General features: G+C 36.0%; 1 protein-coding gene across 5 annotated transcripts in view; it reads right to left on the bottom strand.

Annotated features, from left to right (window-relative positions):
• The window catches only part of PAPOLA (poly(A) polymerase alpha), a 48,511-nt gene that overhangs the window by 8,392 nt on the left and 24,958 nt on the right, over positions 1–15,161 (bottom strand). For 4 of the 5 annotated variants that reach the window (XM_010583913.1, XM_010583914.1, XM_010583912.1 and 1 more), the window contains exons 12-17: positions 14,438–14,522; positions 9,897–9,950; positions 9,005–9,124; positions 7,220–7,329; positions 3,533–3,654; positions 1,736–1,878 (exon numbers count right to left, since the gene is read on the bottom strand). In XM_010583913.1, coding sequence (XP_010582215.1) covers positions 1,736–1,878; positions 3,533–3,654; positions 7,220–7,329; positions 9,005–9,124; positions 9,897–9,950; positions 14,438–14,522 — 634 coding nt within the window. Of the gene's footprint in view, positions 1–1,735; positions 1,879–3,532; positions 3,655–7,219; positions 7,330–9,004; positions 9,125–9,896; positions 9,951–13,498; positions 14,523–15,161 lie in introns of those variants that run through there. The other variant, XR_775415.1, reaches the window with a different exon arrangement.

Raw genomic sequence — 15,161 nt, 5'->3', positions numbered from 1 at the left:
CGCTGACTGGCTCAGCCTTGGCCGGCAGCGGGTCCATCTTAGAGCCGGCTGGGATGGGCTCTCTCTCGAACACAGGTGAAGCTTCCAGCAGCTTCTTACAGAAGCCACCCCTGTAACCTCCCCCACTACCAAAACCTTGCCACACAAAGCCAATACAGTTATCCTACACAACATCCTGTAAAATACATCTAATACCACACAACTCTAGGATATTGTTGTTAACTTCTCTGTGTATCAAACAGACAAACATGAGACTCTTGAAGAGAGAGTAGAATCCCATTTACCTGGGCAAACTGAAGTTTAGATAGGAAAAGACTTAATACTTAAAGTTAAGATTAAGATAAACATTAATATGTACACTTTGAAAATGCAATGGAAAATTATATGTTCCTAAAGCTTAATCTCATAGAATCATAGAATGGTTTGGGTTGGAAGGGACCTTAAAGATCATCTAGTTCCAACCCCACCTGCCATGGGCAGGAACACCTTCCACTAGACCAGTTTGCTCAAAGCCCCATCCAACCTGGCCCTAAAAACTTCCAGGGAGGGGGCATCCACAACTTCTCTGGGCAACCTGTTTCAGTGCCTCACCACCCTCACAGTAAAGAATTTTTTCCTAATATCTAATCTAAATCTACCCTCTTTCAGCTGAAAACTGTTACCCCTCATCGTACCACTACACTCTCTGTTAAAGAGTCCCTCCCCATCTTCCCTGTAGGACCCCTTTAGGTACTGGAAGGCTGCTTTAAAGTCTCACCAGAGCCTTCTCTTCTCCAGGCTTAACAACCCCAACTCTCTCAGCCTGTCCTCATAGGGGAGGTACTCCAGCCCCCGATCATCTTCGTGGCCCTCCTCTGGACTTGCTCCAACATGTCCATGTCTTTCTTCTGTTGGGGGCCCCAGAGCTGAACACAGCACTCCAGGCGGGGTCTCACCAGAGCAGAGGGGCAGAATCACCTCCCTTGACCTGCTGGTTACACTTCTTTTGATGCAGCCCAGAATGCGACTGGCTTTCTGGGCTGCTAGCACATGTTGCTGGCTCATATTCAGTTTTTCATCCACTAATACCCCCAAGTCCTTCTCCACAGGGCTGCTCTCAATCCACTCATTGCCCAGCCTCTATTTGTGCTTGGGATTGCCCTGACCCATGTGCAGGACCTTGCACTTGGCTTGTTGAACTTCATGAGGTTCACACAGGCCCACCTCTCAAGCCTGCCAAGGTCCCTCTGGATGGCACCCCTTCCCTCCAGCACATCAACCACACTTCACAGCTTTGTGTCACTGGCAAACTTGCTGAGGGTGCACTCAATCCCATGTAGATATCATCAGTAATAGCACTACTGATTTCCCAGACAAAAAGCCTGAACTTCTCTACTGTCTCACATTTTGATCCAAAACTCACATAACTCTTCCTCACTCTCACACCTCAATTTCCTGCTCACTACCTCTCACAGCCTCCCTTTGCAGTGCCCCCAAGTTTTTATATCACCTTGTTCTTCTAAGCATCTTTAACCAACTTTACAATTCCTCATCTGAAGTCCAATGCCATGCTCCCTATTCCTCCAAATTTAGCCCTGCTCTAGTGCTCAAACTGGACATAGAGTGTCTGCAAGCTCCAATACAAAACGTTCACACCTTGATAACTGTAGCATCTCATGCATGCAGTATTTGCCATGCTTTTAACACAAGCAGTTCAGGAACAGAGAGCAGCAACAAGACTGAAAGTCTTCATTACCCCTGAGAACTTCCAGAACTGTTCAATGGACTCGTCTTCATAGCACTAGTAGGCGAAGGCACAGACGTGCTGTTATCACTGTCCATAGACAAGTCTAGGCTGCTGTCATTCAGAGCTGTCAACCTGATCCCTTCTGTCGAATGCTGCAATCCACAAGACAAAAGAAAATTATATTAGTCTTAAGGGCTTAAAAATCAACACAGATTCAAATGATCTAATACCTCAGTTATTCAAAATGTTAGTTGTTACATTTGTGAAGAAAAAAGAAACGAGAGATGATTTAACAGTGATGAGCTTCCACCATGAACTAAGCACATATGCATGCCTTAAATGCAGTTAAATTTAAGTACATTTTTAGGAAAAAAAACAACTTCTAAAGTAGGAGCATTTGAAAACAGAAAACATAAATGGACGATTTTCAAACCCTTTTACATACAAATAATCCACTATCCTGTCATTTACATTTTCATGTTAATGATTCAGGTACAGATTTTTCTGATCCAATGATGTTCAAAAACATAAGATAAACTGTTATTATAATTGGTGATTGTATTTACAGCTTTATTTGAAGTTTCTTTGGTTTTGTGGACTTATAGATACTGTTTTCATTAACTTCAAAGTAATACTGATGTACATCAAAACCACAAACACAACGAATTTAGAGACTGATTTTAACTTAGTCAGTGGAGAAGAAAAACCCTCTTCTGACATAGCACTACTTAAAGAGGTGCATTACTTAATATTTACCTTGTCCTCCGAAACATTATTACAAGCAGATTTACACTTGGTTTCAATACAAGATTTCCTATTCTTTAAAAAAGCAGTTAATATAAAACAGCTATAGTAAAAAAGCATGTTATTCTGATATACCTAAAACAGAGTATATAACAGTGGTTTAGCTACTCACAAAACCAAGCAAATCTGTATTGCTCAGATTAAGCTAACACAAAAGAACCAGGGATTTTGAAATACAGACCAAATTGTTAAAATCAATATTCCACCCCCTTTTTTCTGCCTCCATTGGAAGTAAATCGTACCCAACACAACAGCTCAATTAAAAATTTTCCTACCATTCCTATGTATGGCCACATAGGCCAACTATACATTGAGGGGAAAAATAACCCCGGCTAGGCAATGGGCAACCTTCTGATGTCAAAACTGTCATTTAAATCTTTTAACTAAAAGAGCAAACAATACCAAAAGCTGCCAAGTTGCAGGTTGAAGAATACTTTCCTTCAAATTATCCTCAAAGTATTCAACCTCAGTTACAGCAACAGACTACCATCTTAAATATAAAAAGGCAGCAACAAGTTCAACATTCTACTCTGCTTCTATTTGATAACTTGCAATTTTACATTTAGGAGACTTACAGGAAAATCTAAGTAATAACAACTTAAAAGAGGAAAAAGCTGGAGACAGCAAGAATTACTTGACTGATTGTTCTATTGGTATTGTTACAGGTGCTTCCTTTAGGTGACCTGCATGTTAAAATAGCAAGAGAGCTTTAAAACCTTATTATTACACTGTTTTAAATCTGTTTAGTTTAAGAAGGCCAACAAAATACGATATTTCAGCCAGATCTGAAGATACTATCCACATCGTTGATGTTCTGGGAAATCTAGTATTATATTTAGTGCATCTAGTAATACTGCTACAGTCAAATGAGATCACATTGCTTATACACATAAAACCACGCTTTCAAAGTGTGATTTTAGTTCTTTGATTAGTAAATCTAAAAAGCTGACGAATCATTTCTCAATAGCATTTTTATTGCTTTCAAATATTAGTCAAATTTACCTTTTTCTTTTTCTGAAGCACATGATTGGGTAGCAGTTGGTGAAGTTGCTTACGTTTCACATGCCTTGCAGCAATCTTCATATCCATCTCAAACATCTTGCTGTTTATTGCTTGCCTATAAACTACACAATTAGAATAACATTAAGACATACTGAAGCATTTTGCAAAGTCACTTACTTGCCCAGGCACAAACAATTTGCATTTCAAAACATTTATTACCCTCAAGAACAAGCATAGTGTTTCCTTGTTCTGGAGAAAGTAAGTGAACTGCCTACTATGCCAGCACTGATAGTACAGACACTAAAACGTTACTTTGGAAACAGGTGATCTGTTTTCCAAGAAAAGTATCTTGCAAGCACACAGTTTTAACAGCACAGCTCTGAAGTGAATTCTTCATCAATCTCAAAAAACTAAAGGTAGAAATAAGATTTCCTCATAAGAATTACAGGATTTACATAAAACTATTTTCTTCACAGTTGATTCAGCTTTTATTTATGCAGCTCCTACAACAAATGGGTTCTATTTCAGGAGTTGAATGCTTGTGTGCCAGCTAATATATTACAAATCTTTCTGGCAACTCAGATACGGCTACTGTTTTTTGTACAAAAGCGATTTATGTTTGGTTTTTTTTCTGCTGTGTTTTGGGCTTTCTTTTGGTTGGTTTGCTTTGTTTAGGTTTTTTTTTGTTTGGGTTTTTTTTAATTACATCTACTATAATGAGCTATTTCTCTTAACCTCAGGGCATTTATTTCTGGTGAGTCAACATGCTTAGTGCTAGTAAAGGAACTACACTGCAACCCAACATCTTGGGTTCAAGTAAAGCCAGGTAAAAATGAAAAATTTGTTGTTCTTTCAAACCAACTTTCTATACAATGTTGAACAAAGCTGTGGCAGATGTATGAATAAAAAAATTGTTCTGTAGATCTTGAATACAAAAATTTAAGAGGTTATTTCCCTTATTAATTGTCTATTCTACAAATGTTAAGGAATCTCACTGAATAGGCTGTGAACGTGTAATTAAAAAGCTGTTAAGAGACAGACACACGAAGAGATCAATGAATACTGCACATTAAAGAGCCTACTACACCAACTCTTGGTATTGAAGAAGCTCATAAAGTCTCTGTGTAAAGATTATACAAGTTACAGTTAAGGTAGGGGCATGGTCAGGAAAGCCAGACATGGTTAAAGCATTCCATATTCCTGACATTAGGTCTTACCAAAGTTTCAATACAAGTAAAACCTAGCCCACTCTTCATGGCTCACTTCCTCCCCCTGCTCCCACTAAAAAGTTATTCCTTAATTTCATTCTTGAAAATGCTTCGGTAGTTTTGATAAAGTCTTAGGATCTATTCCAAAAGACAGGACAGAAGTTTTCGAGATGAATTAAAAATGACAGACCCACATTAATTTGAGATGACAAAGAAACACACACCACACAAACAGAAACTGTTTGCCAGCTGGTTACCTTTGGAAGCGTATTTACAAATTTAACAGAAAACTATGCATCACAGTTTACAAATATTTTGATGAATGCCACTTCCTTTAAAATTGCATATATTTAGAGAAATTTCATATTTGAATGTAGTGCAAGTAAATCAGATTCAAAATCATAAGCGCAAGTTTTAGTATTTTTATACCAAAAATCTGACAAATGCACTATTGAAATATCTGTTTATAAACAATAAAAGACCTGAGAAACTGTAATTCCTTCACTCCTTTAAAACAGCAGCTAAGGTATTATGTCTTTTCTAAATTCTCAAAAATTAGGACGATGTGTCCATAGTTGTGAGAGACTGAAAGAGTTAATGTCTCAAACATTGTGGTGGGGCAAGTTCTGCTTAAAGACAAACCCTGCACGGCAAGGAACCAACCTGAAAAGCCCATCAGCTCAGACATCAGCAACAGGAGGGGGAGGGCGTGCTGGAGGGTGCCCAGCTCCCTGTTCTGATAAGCTGTTCTGATGCAAAGATCAAACCATGGCCACCTCTGCAGGGAAGGAGAAGTTACTCTGCAAATGACCCCCAAGCCCAAGGGCTCACAAACTTCTCATTAGCCTGACAAGTTCGGGTGCCCACCCGAAGGAGGAGCAAGGATGATAAAAGGACACAAACTGAAGCCCCGGGTGCGCAAGCCCACCGGGACTGGACTCCTCGGCTGACTGGACCAACACTGGACCCAGGACAGGTGGAACCTTTCTCTCTCTGTCTTTCTCTCTTTCCTTTTTCTTTTCCACAATCCCTACACCTCATCCCTTTAAGACATAAAACCGCTGACCAAGTCTGGGACTAAGAGTAGATCTAGCCGCCCCTAGACCCTTCTCTGAGGAGGAGTCTGGAAAGCAAGGGGGTCTGCTCTGAACCTCGTGACTCAACGGGAGGGATCTCCTTATTCCCTGAATTGATGTATATGGTTATGTGGTTTACAGAAGTAGTCTTATGCCAATTCCTGTTGTGAGAAACCCTGCCACCTGCTACCACGCCTCCCCAGTTCCATTTGCTTCTGTCAGGAATAAAATCTTTAACTGATCATTTGGTGTCCTTTCACCTTAATTTAGCCTGAGGGAATTTCGAATTGAACATGACTGCCTGGTCTGTCCAGACTGGGTCATGATAATAGTTTCACCTTCACTATGTATAATCAAAAGCAATATTCCACCTCTTTTAAGAAAATAAAAATCCATTTGACTGAGAAAGGCAGATATATATATATACACACACACACACACACAGACTCCCCCACTGCAGCTATGTATGACAATAAAGAACTTTCAAACCTTGGCATGCTTTATTAGGAAAAAAAAAAAAAAAAAGGCATATTATATTCACTTATACACCCACACCAGGGGGAGGGTGGAAGGGGTGTACAATTTCCTCACTTCCAGTCTTACTGAGTCTTAGAAGTCCAGAGACCAGAGTTGCATTAGGTAGCACTTGAACCTATTCGTTTAACTCTGTAAACACATAATACTTGAGCCTTAACTGTCATTTGTTCAAAAAAACATATTGAAAATTTATTAGATAAGTCTGTCAAAGGTACTGCTCCTTTCTCATTCTTAGAGTCTGGAGAGTCACACTCTCCAGCTGTCACCAATTCTTTGTTTACAAATTTCTTATGCATGTTCTAAATTATTTTTGTGAATCAAAAAGTAAACAGTGGAACAAGTCAAAAATTTTCTTGCACTGAGTCTTGGACGTGAAAGTAAAAGTTACTGAACCAACTAGCTAGTATGGAACGCCATGGAATAAAAGGCATTTTGTTCTAGAGTCTACTAGATACTCAGCTTTAATCCACCGATAAATGCAGTTTCATCAAGTAATAAAAGTATTTAAACTATACACATATTGTCAAAATGAGGTTAGGCTAGGTAGTTTGCATATGACAACCAATTTGTCCGTTTAATAAAGATCACAACGTAATGTATCATTTTTAGTGATATCTGAAAGATTTGTGTGCATCATTTTAATCAGTTTTAATAGAAACAAACTGAAAATTATTAGTTTTGAAGTGTCCAGAAGCATTAAAACTCATTAAAACTGTATTTCATTAAATAACACCCTAACTCCTTAGCTGAACCCTTCTACTCTGTATCTAGCTACAATTCTACTACTGAAACAGACTATGTTATGAACAAAGACAATAACTTCAACAAGTTTATTAATACCAGAACATCTGGAAAGCAAAACTTACCTGTGTCTGTAAAAGACTGAATGTCATAGGTAAGATCAACACTTAAATTTTCAGAATTTTCTGTCTTCTTAAACACCAACCCAATCACCCACATTGTACGGTATTCTTCCCTGAAAAATTTTATATAAAAACCACTCATATAATACTGACAGAAGAACTGAATAATCTAGTAAGTTATCTGCTACAATAGACAACAGTTGTACATTTTAGGACCACTAGCAACAAGGAGCTAGCCACAGAAAGGCAAAAAACAAAGCTGATTAACAACATTCCCTTTTCATTCGCAATACAAAAAAAGTCATGAAACACTGACACATCTATCTCCAGCAAACTTAATGAACTAAGACCATGAGTAGATTACTTCGTCCAACTGTGCTTCTGTATAGACTCTCTCTTTTTTAGGAGTTACAACTAGCCATCACAACTGTAAAGGAAATAGATTTGAAAGGAGATGACAGATTTTCAGCACCTGACCCTGAAAGTAGTTAGAATCTATTCCCTGACTAAACAACTTACATTTTGCCATCTAAACTTGTCTTCAACTCTCAAATTTCTCAGCTGTAACTGACCACAAAGTATAGTTTTCAGGTAAGAATAGCCACCCTTTGACAGCTCACCTTCACATAATATACATGGAAGATTAACTACTATATTCTATTACAGAATACAGTGCAACAGTTCTATAGCAGCTCAAGACATTTAATGTTTTAATTCAAATGTCTTTTCCATGTATGACTATTTCAGAAGAACACTGTTTTCCAATCAATCAAGGAACAAATTTAGGCAGGCAGGTAAAAGACCACACATTATTTACATTGGGCAAATGACTTTTCCTAAAAGCGTTGCCCGCATCAAGTTCTCTGAAATAAAAGCTAATCATAGCCTATGATTATGCAGGTAGTTGTAGCTGTATTTACCCACTAAAATGGTGCTGAAGAGGTACTGCCTGCTTTTGTCCAATTTCACTTGGAACATGCATGTAATTTATGTACAGAACTTCAAAAAAAAAAGGTAGCACCATACTGTCACTTGAAGCAGTTGATGTCTGGAAAAGGCTTTGTGGAAGGTAAATAAGGCTTTTCACATATTCCCAGTGAAGAAAAAAATTTCTTCCCCATTCTCACACTTCACACAAAAATATGATTCCTTACAAGTTAATTACAGTACTATCTAGAAAATAAAGTCTTAAAAAGAGTTTTTAGCCCCCACACCTGCAATTACTGTTTTGAGTGGGGGAGAATGGGGTGGGAAAGTTGAAAAACATATATAATCCTAAACAATTTCAAGTGCTTGATATTTTCTCCACTGTTTCCACATCATGAGCAATTCTACCATCAGCCATTATGAAGTTTAAATGATACGCATCCCAACTGCTAAATTTAATAACATTAAATATATTTAGTTACTCAAGATTTCAGTTCTCCTGTGCTTGATGTTCTACCCAATTCACAGTGCTGCCTCAGAATTAAAATTGTCTGACCAGCTAAGTAGCAGTAGCTAACACGGATTATTGGCATGAAATTATACAATTAATACAGTTATTAGCAAAAATATATTCTTTCTTTAAAGCTATTTTCTGGCTTAGAAACTTTCTTATACAGAATAAAGACTATCTAATTTTGCAAATAGTACCTGAGAAGAGCTTAAAACTAGTTTGCCTTTAGATGCTGTCATTAAAAATTAAACCATTTAAGATTCTATTAAAATGCTAGTTTATTTATTAATGAATTAGTATTTTAGCTAAGTTAGTTCCTCACCATTACATGAAAAAAACATTTTGCTTACTTGTCAGGATTCTCCTTGGGTGCTGGGAATGACTGTGGATTCACATGAGCCAGTGTAATGAATTCATTCTTCTCCAGGTTTCCAACTAGAATACGGATTTTTGATTCCACCAAGCCCACCCTGCATAAATGTCATTTATTAGCAAGTTCTCATTAATATGAAATAATAGAAGTATCTAACATCATATATCAGGATAAAACCCTCAACATTCTCCTTATACTAATATTTGAGACTACAAATGAACTAGTGCACTATACATGACAGATTAATTCAGATCAATAAACCAAGTGAATGTGTTATGTTAGTTTTTGTAAGGGAAGCTTTAGAATGCCCTGAAGCTCTCATTATGGCCCGATTTTACAAATGGAATTAAATAGCAAGATGTTACACATCAAGTAAAAGGCAGTCAGCAAGAAATTCCTACATATTTCTCCAACACTCTTTTGGCTTCAGATGATGAATTTTAAAGTTGAATAAATTCCCAATACCTGACAATCTTAAAACTTCCCTAATAAAAGAGAGCAGAAACAAGGGAAAGAGGCATTTTTGAGAAACAGTATTTCAAAAAAATTGAAAACATACCTCTTCACACTGCTTATTAAAAAAAAAGTACATAAGGCTTAAGAAAATAAGATTTTTAAAGTGAACCTGACAGTGCTGTAAAGAAGCAAAATTGAAGCAACAGCCTTCACTCCCTTGTTCTTCATTCTTACTGTTTTTCAGAAGTGTACCATCTTCATCCATTTAATTTTGAAACACTGAAGCTCCACTTTCTTCCAATAAAAAGATACTAGACACACTAGATATTCCCCTGCATCCAAGGTTGACAGGTTTTTGTTTGTTTTTGTTGGTTGGTGATTTGTTTCTTTTAAATAGCAAGCATTATACTCACCATTCTAGTCGCTGTTTTTCTGTCGGTGCGCTTGCTAGAAGTACAATATAATGCCTTTGGAGATAAAGACAATATGCTATTCTATTTATACTTCTAAAACTAGACATTCAAACCTTAATATTAAAACTTTGCAGTAAGTTCTACATTGCAAACTACAAATTATTAGCTTAAGTATATACCCTACAATAAAATGAAGCATTCTTAAGTAGACAAAGGGGCTATGTCCCCCAACCGTGTGACTAATGGACTTCTCGAAACAGTTTGTATTTTGGGGACATTTGCAACTATACTTTAATACCAGTAACCTTAATAAAAGGCCAGGAACATAGCACTAATTGGAAAACAGTACAGATATTTCAATACCTAATGAGGGATTTAACTGACTACTAGAGATTCCTTTCAAGTAAAAACAATTGTTCACAAACATCTATACATGTCAGTTGTCTTAGTCACAACAGTATTTCTGAATAGTTAGAAGAGTGGTTAGCACATACGCATTCGTTCAAAGTAAGAAATAACACCATCAAAAGTGGTTTAAAAAAATTTTAAATCTGCATTTGAGAATTGTCAGAAGACACTTATCTGAAACTTCACAAGGAATGTTTCCTCTGATGGTAATTCTTAAGCTCTCAATTATATTCCAGGATAATCAGTGTATACCCACTGTAAGTAAATTTCAAAGAAACAGTATACAAAGCAAGAATGGTATTTTAAACAAAGAAGCCCTAGGACAGTGGAATGGGAGATGATTATTTTGAACTTGAGTTCATAATGAGGAAGGTGGGGGAACCTTACACATCTACAGTCAGGTTTTTCAGAAGTTTAGCTGGGAAGTCTATTTTAACATCTTAAGTCATCCAACTTAGCACTACTCTATACTGATATGGTATATTTAGGTACCTTCAGAGCAGGATTTAAAGAACAGTAGTAACATGAGGGATTAGACCCTAGTACATATACCTCAGAAAGAAACACAAGGTCAATGATAGTGGAAAAACTATGGTGCAAAAAGAGTCCTCTGATGCTACAGGCCTTCAAATTGTAACAGTAGATCCAAATCAACAGATCAAATCAGTAACTACATGTTTCTGTACTTATCTTTAGGTGGCTAGGGAATTTTATCTACTTTTTTTTTTTTTTGCATTTTGGCAGTATTAACTGCTTCATACAAAAACATTAAGTAGTTTTTCCTGTTATCTTATTGAAATCTTCATTTTAGTTACTTATAGCATACCATGACTCAATCATTTACATTTCTTGAAAAAAAATAAAATAAGGGTCCTTTACTCAAATTCTGTATGAGAAGTTATTAATTTCTAATATCTCTTTCTTCTAAGGAACACTAGATACACAGCGATCATCCATAAGATTCCTACGTCATACATACCACACACTTGCAGAATGTTTCATTTAGTAGGGAAGACAACTTAAGCTTTTTATTGTTTTTAACCATGTATGAACTGAAAAAGACAAATCTCAAATCTGCAAGTATTTGAAGAAACTCATTTTCCAGTTACTTATTAAAAGCAGCTCTTTGAAACAAACTTCTGAAGAACAATTCAAAAAAATTGACTGGCTACGTCTAAAAGCCTCAGCTAGGTGGTGAGCACCTAGAAAAAAACTTAATCCTCATTTATGAAAATAAGTCTAATGATTAGCTATTTTTGCTCAGGTAGTGCTAGCTGAAAAAGAAAGAAAAGGAAAAGATGCAATTTCCCCCCTTCCCCCCAACTGTTAAACAGTGCTGAGAGGGAATTAATCACTGGAAATCTGCTATTGCCATTTTCAGTAAAACTTAAATAGCACAAGCTGTTAAAAGTTAAGACATACTTAGTTTTAGAGTCCAAGGTCTCACTGCTAAATTTTACAAAGACAAGATTTGTTATCAGTTCTTCATTCATAATTTTATCACAAAGAATATGTCTAATTCAGAAGCATCCATTACTTCATGATAAAGAAAAAAAAAATCTGAAGTTAACCTTCTACCTCTCAATTGTGATTTTTAGATGCAGGATATTATTCTGAAGTATATGGGTTTGGTCTTTGGGGGGTTTTTTGTTTGGTTGGTTTGGTTTTTTTCTAGAAACTGGTGCTGTTTCTCTCCCACTGTCTCCCTATCAGCATTATGTAGATATTATGTAATTGTCTTACACCACTAACATCTGTACCTACAAAAAAAAAAGTTTGTGGTTTAACTTTTTAAGAGTTATACTACTTTCTGAAAAAACTGAGAACACCTGAACATGTTCATTTCAATTTTTCTTTATTAAGCTGTCCAGGATTTACACTTTAAATTCTTCAGTGCTTTAGATAAAGTCCTATCAAGGCAAGCGTTCAAAGTACCTTTTTAAAAGGTATGTTTATATTCTACTTATTTAGCAGGATATGTCTTTATAACAGAGAAACAATACGCTAGAGCTCATTAAATGAGTGTTATCTCATCATCATACTTTCCTCTGTGGTTTTAAGCTCTAATAATTTCATTCTCATGTAACGCTCCATACTCGTGTTATATCCATATGAAATTATTGTCATTTCCCTGTAAAACACCATATCCAGCAAGTATATGTTCTTTGTTGTTGTTTCCCCCACCATCGGAAAAATTAAAACCCACAAGAAGGGCAGATAACACATGCAACTCCCTAACTCCAAGTAATTGTTGACACTAAAAATAAGTAAAAATGGATTTTCCCATTCTCCCAATTTCTAATGGGCTCCTGCCATGCAGTAGCCTCCAGATTTCCTTAGTCACACATCATTGAAGTTTATTTTAAACACAGCTAACAACTCAAAAGTGTTTACGATCAACATAGATGTTTAGCAGCTAATTGCCATTGAGAGTGATACAGATTACTAAAACTATGCTTTCAGAGAACAAAATAAATGTTTTTAAAAGTATGTCTCAGAGAAAGAATCAGATCTTCTCTTATCTGGCAGAGCACTACATACTGCTTTGAATTTCAGTATGAAAAAGTCAAGACATCTACAATTTAAACAGGAGGATATTGCGAGGGGAAAAAAATCTGAAACATCTAGCTTTCAGATGGAGATTTGATCAACAGAGCCACATTTATTGCATACTGATGACTGCATAGAATGCTTTTATTAAGATTACTAACCAAAGCTTTAAATTAACTTACTAAGGTAAAACAGACAAAATCTTGGGTAATTTAAATTAAAGCAGGCTCCATAATACCATTCCACAGTTTAAAAAAAAAAAATTAAAGCATTTTGTGCAAAACATACAAACCCTGGATATTTAATGTTGTCAAGAGAAGCTTTTATTGCTAAAACTGATAAAATGGCTAAAGCAGGCACACAAAAAACGATATTAAAATGGAGATTATTTCAAATGACACTTAAGTGTTTCCTATTTTTTCCTGATTTTGAAAGAAAGAAAATGTACTAGGGAACTTATTAGCAACCTCTTGAGCAGAAACTTATTTGTCTGCACCCATTTTTAACTTCAAAAAATAATATAACTTTACAGTGCTCTTTTAAGTGTTTTCAAACTTAATCTCCAAGGTACAACATAAAAGCCATCCAAATGTTTTAAAGCTTTTATCATGCAAAAGGTATAGAAACAAAACACAGACACATTATGAAGGTCATCAGTCTCTTTTAATGGGGGAACTGTATATTTCAATCTTTTTTAGATTAGTACATAACCAACCAACCACCCAACACAGAAACAAGTGTAAAATATATTTGATCTTGATTCAAGAAAAATGGGTCTCCAATTTCAACTGAGGGCAAAGAAGATGTAGTCCGTATTTTAATAATCCATATTTATTATAAAAATACAACTTTCAGCAAGTCCATATACATTTAACAAGCTTCTGCCCCACAAGCATATTACTAGAAACCCTAAATATGTGAAGTATGAACTTCAGTATTTCCCTTAGAGACATTACAAAATTAGAGAAACTAGGTGTGAAAGATTATTAATAAAGAGCCAAAAGCCTTAAGCTTTAATGAAAAAATCTAGTAATAACTAGTACATCTGGCAGTTAGTCAACACAATTGCAAAAATATCTTTTATTATCAGAGTGAACTGTTGACTGTATTGACAGAAGAAAACACACAGTTTCATGTACGTATTCATCTTAAATAGTGACCTTCAGAATTAGTTCTTTTAATATCTTGTTTCCTGGGAGGCAAGACCCATTTTTAGAATGCTTACTGACACCACTAAAGAACATTTCTGTTAGTCAAACCAGCTGATATGTCTTCAATTTTGTTGGTAGCATACCAATTGTATAGTTAACTGGTGACATTCTAAATATCTGGTCAGGGACTAACAGGTTTCTGAAATACATGCTAAAGACAGTAAAAAAAATAGTATCTGAGGAAATCATTGATTTTCTAAGAGAAAGCACAATAGCGCATTCACTCCCCCTCTGTGTAAAGAAAAAAATCCTAAAAAAAACCACTTTTGGGGAGTCAAATATATGTATATTTAAGATCCTGTGCTACAGAGCATCATTAGATATTTTAACTGATAAAACTTAAAATATTCTGCCATGCCATAAAATACATACTTGTACTTTTGAAAGAAGTTTGGAGCTTCAAAAAGTTTGGACCACTCTGCCTTACTCAGCAAAATTTCATCTGTGATAGCAAGACCTAAATTATAAAAAAACATTTAAACTTTTTTTTTTAAATACAGTTTAGTACCCAGAGTAAAAACAGCTTATTAACTTAGCAAAGGTTACTACAAATCATTTCCCCCCTTCAAATTCAAAGGAATTTATCAACAAGCTTTATATTCCAGTCATACCTTAAGTGGTCATTAGTTATACAAATCACATTATTAAAAAGAACCTCAATAAAATACATTTAGAAATGTATGCTAATTGATCAGACTGATGATTTCATGTATTTTTGCTTTGCACTGTAACACAGCTCAACTTAATCTTTTGTGTATGCCACAGTAAGTACTCAGTCCAAAGAAGATAGAGATCTTTTTCCTTGCAGTGCTTTAGTCATCTCTTGCGCAAGGCATTGTACAAGGCAAATAAACAGCGAGACAATAAGCTACAGCTCTGCCCCAGAGAGCTACTGGTAGTTGCTCTCTGCATCAAGTCTACTCCTTGCTTTGATAACATCTTCTCTTATCTACTATAATTATCCAAGTAGATTACTAGGATAAATCTAGAAGACTCATCTCTGAGCAAGTATATTGTCTTACGTTAGGCCTAGAAACAGCCATCAAGTGGGATTACTACACTAATCTTCATGTGGCATGACACAACCTAGAGCCAC

The sequence above is a fragment of the Haliaeetus leucocephalus genome, unplaced genomic scaffold, assembly GCF_000737465.1.
Source record: "Haliaeetus leucocephalus isolate CR32 unplaced genomic scaffold, Haliaeetus_leucocephalus-4.0 Scaffold932, whole genome shotgun sequence".
NCBI lineage: Eukaryota > Metazoa > Chordata > Aves > Accipitriformes > Accipitridae > Haliaeetus > Haliaeetus leucocephalus.
The sequence above is the reverse complement of the archived record's forward strand: the minus strand, read 5'-3'. Positions and strand labels throughout refer to the sequence as shown.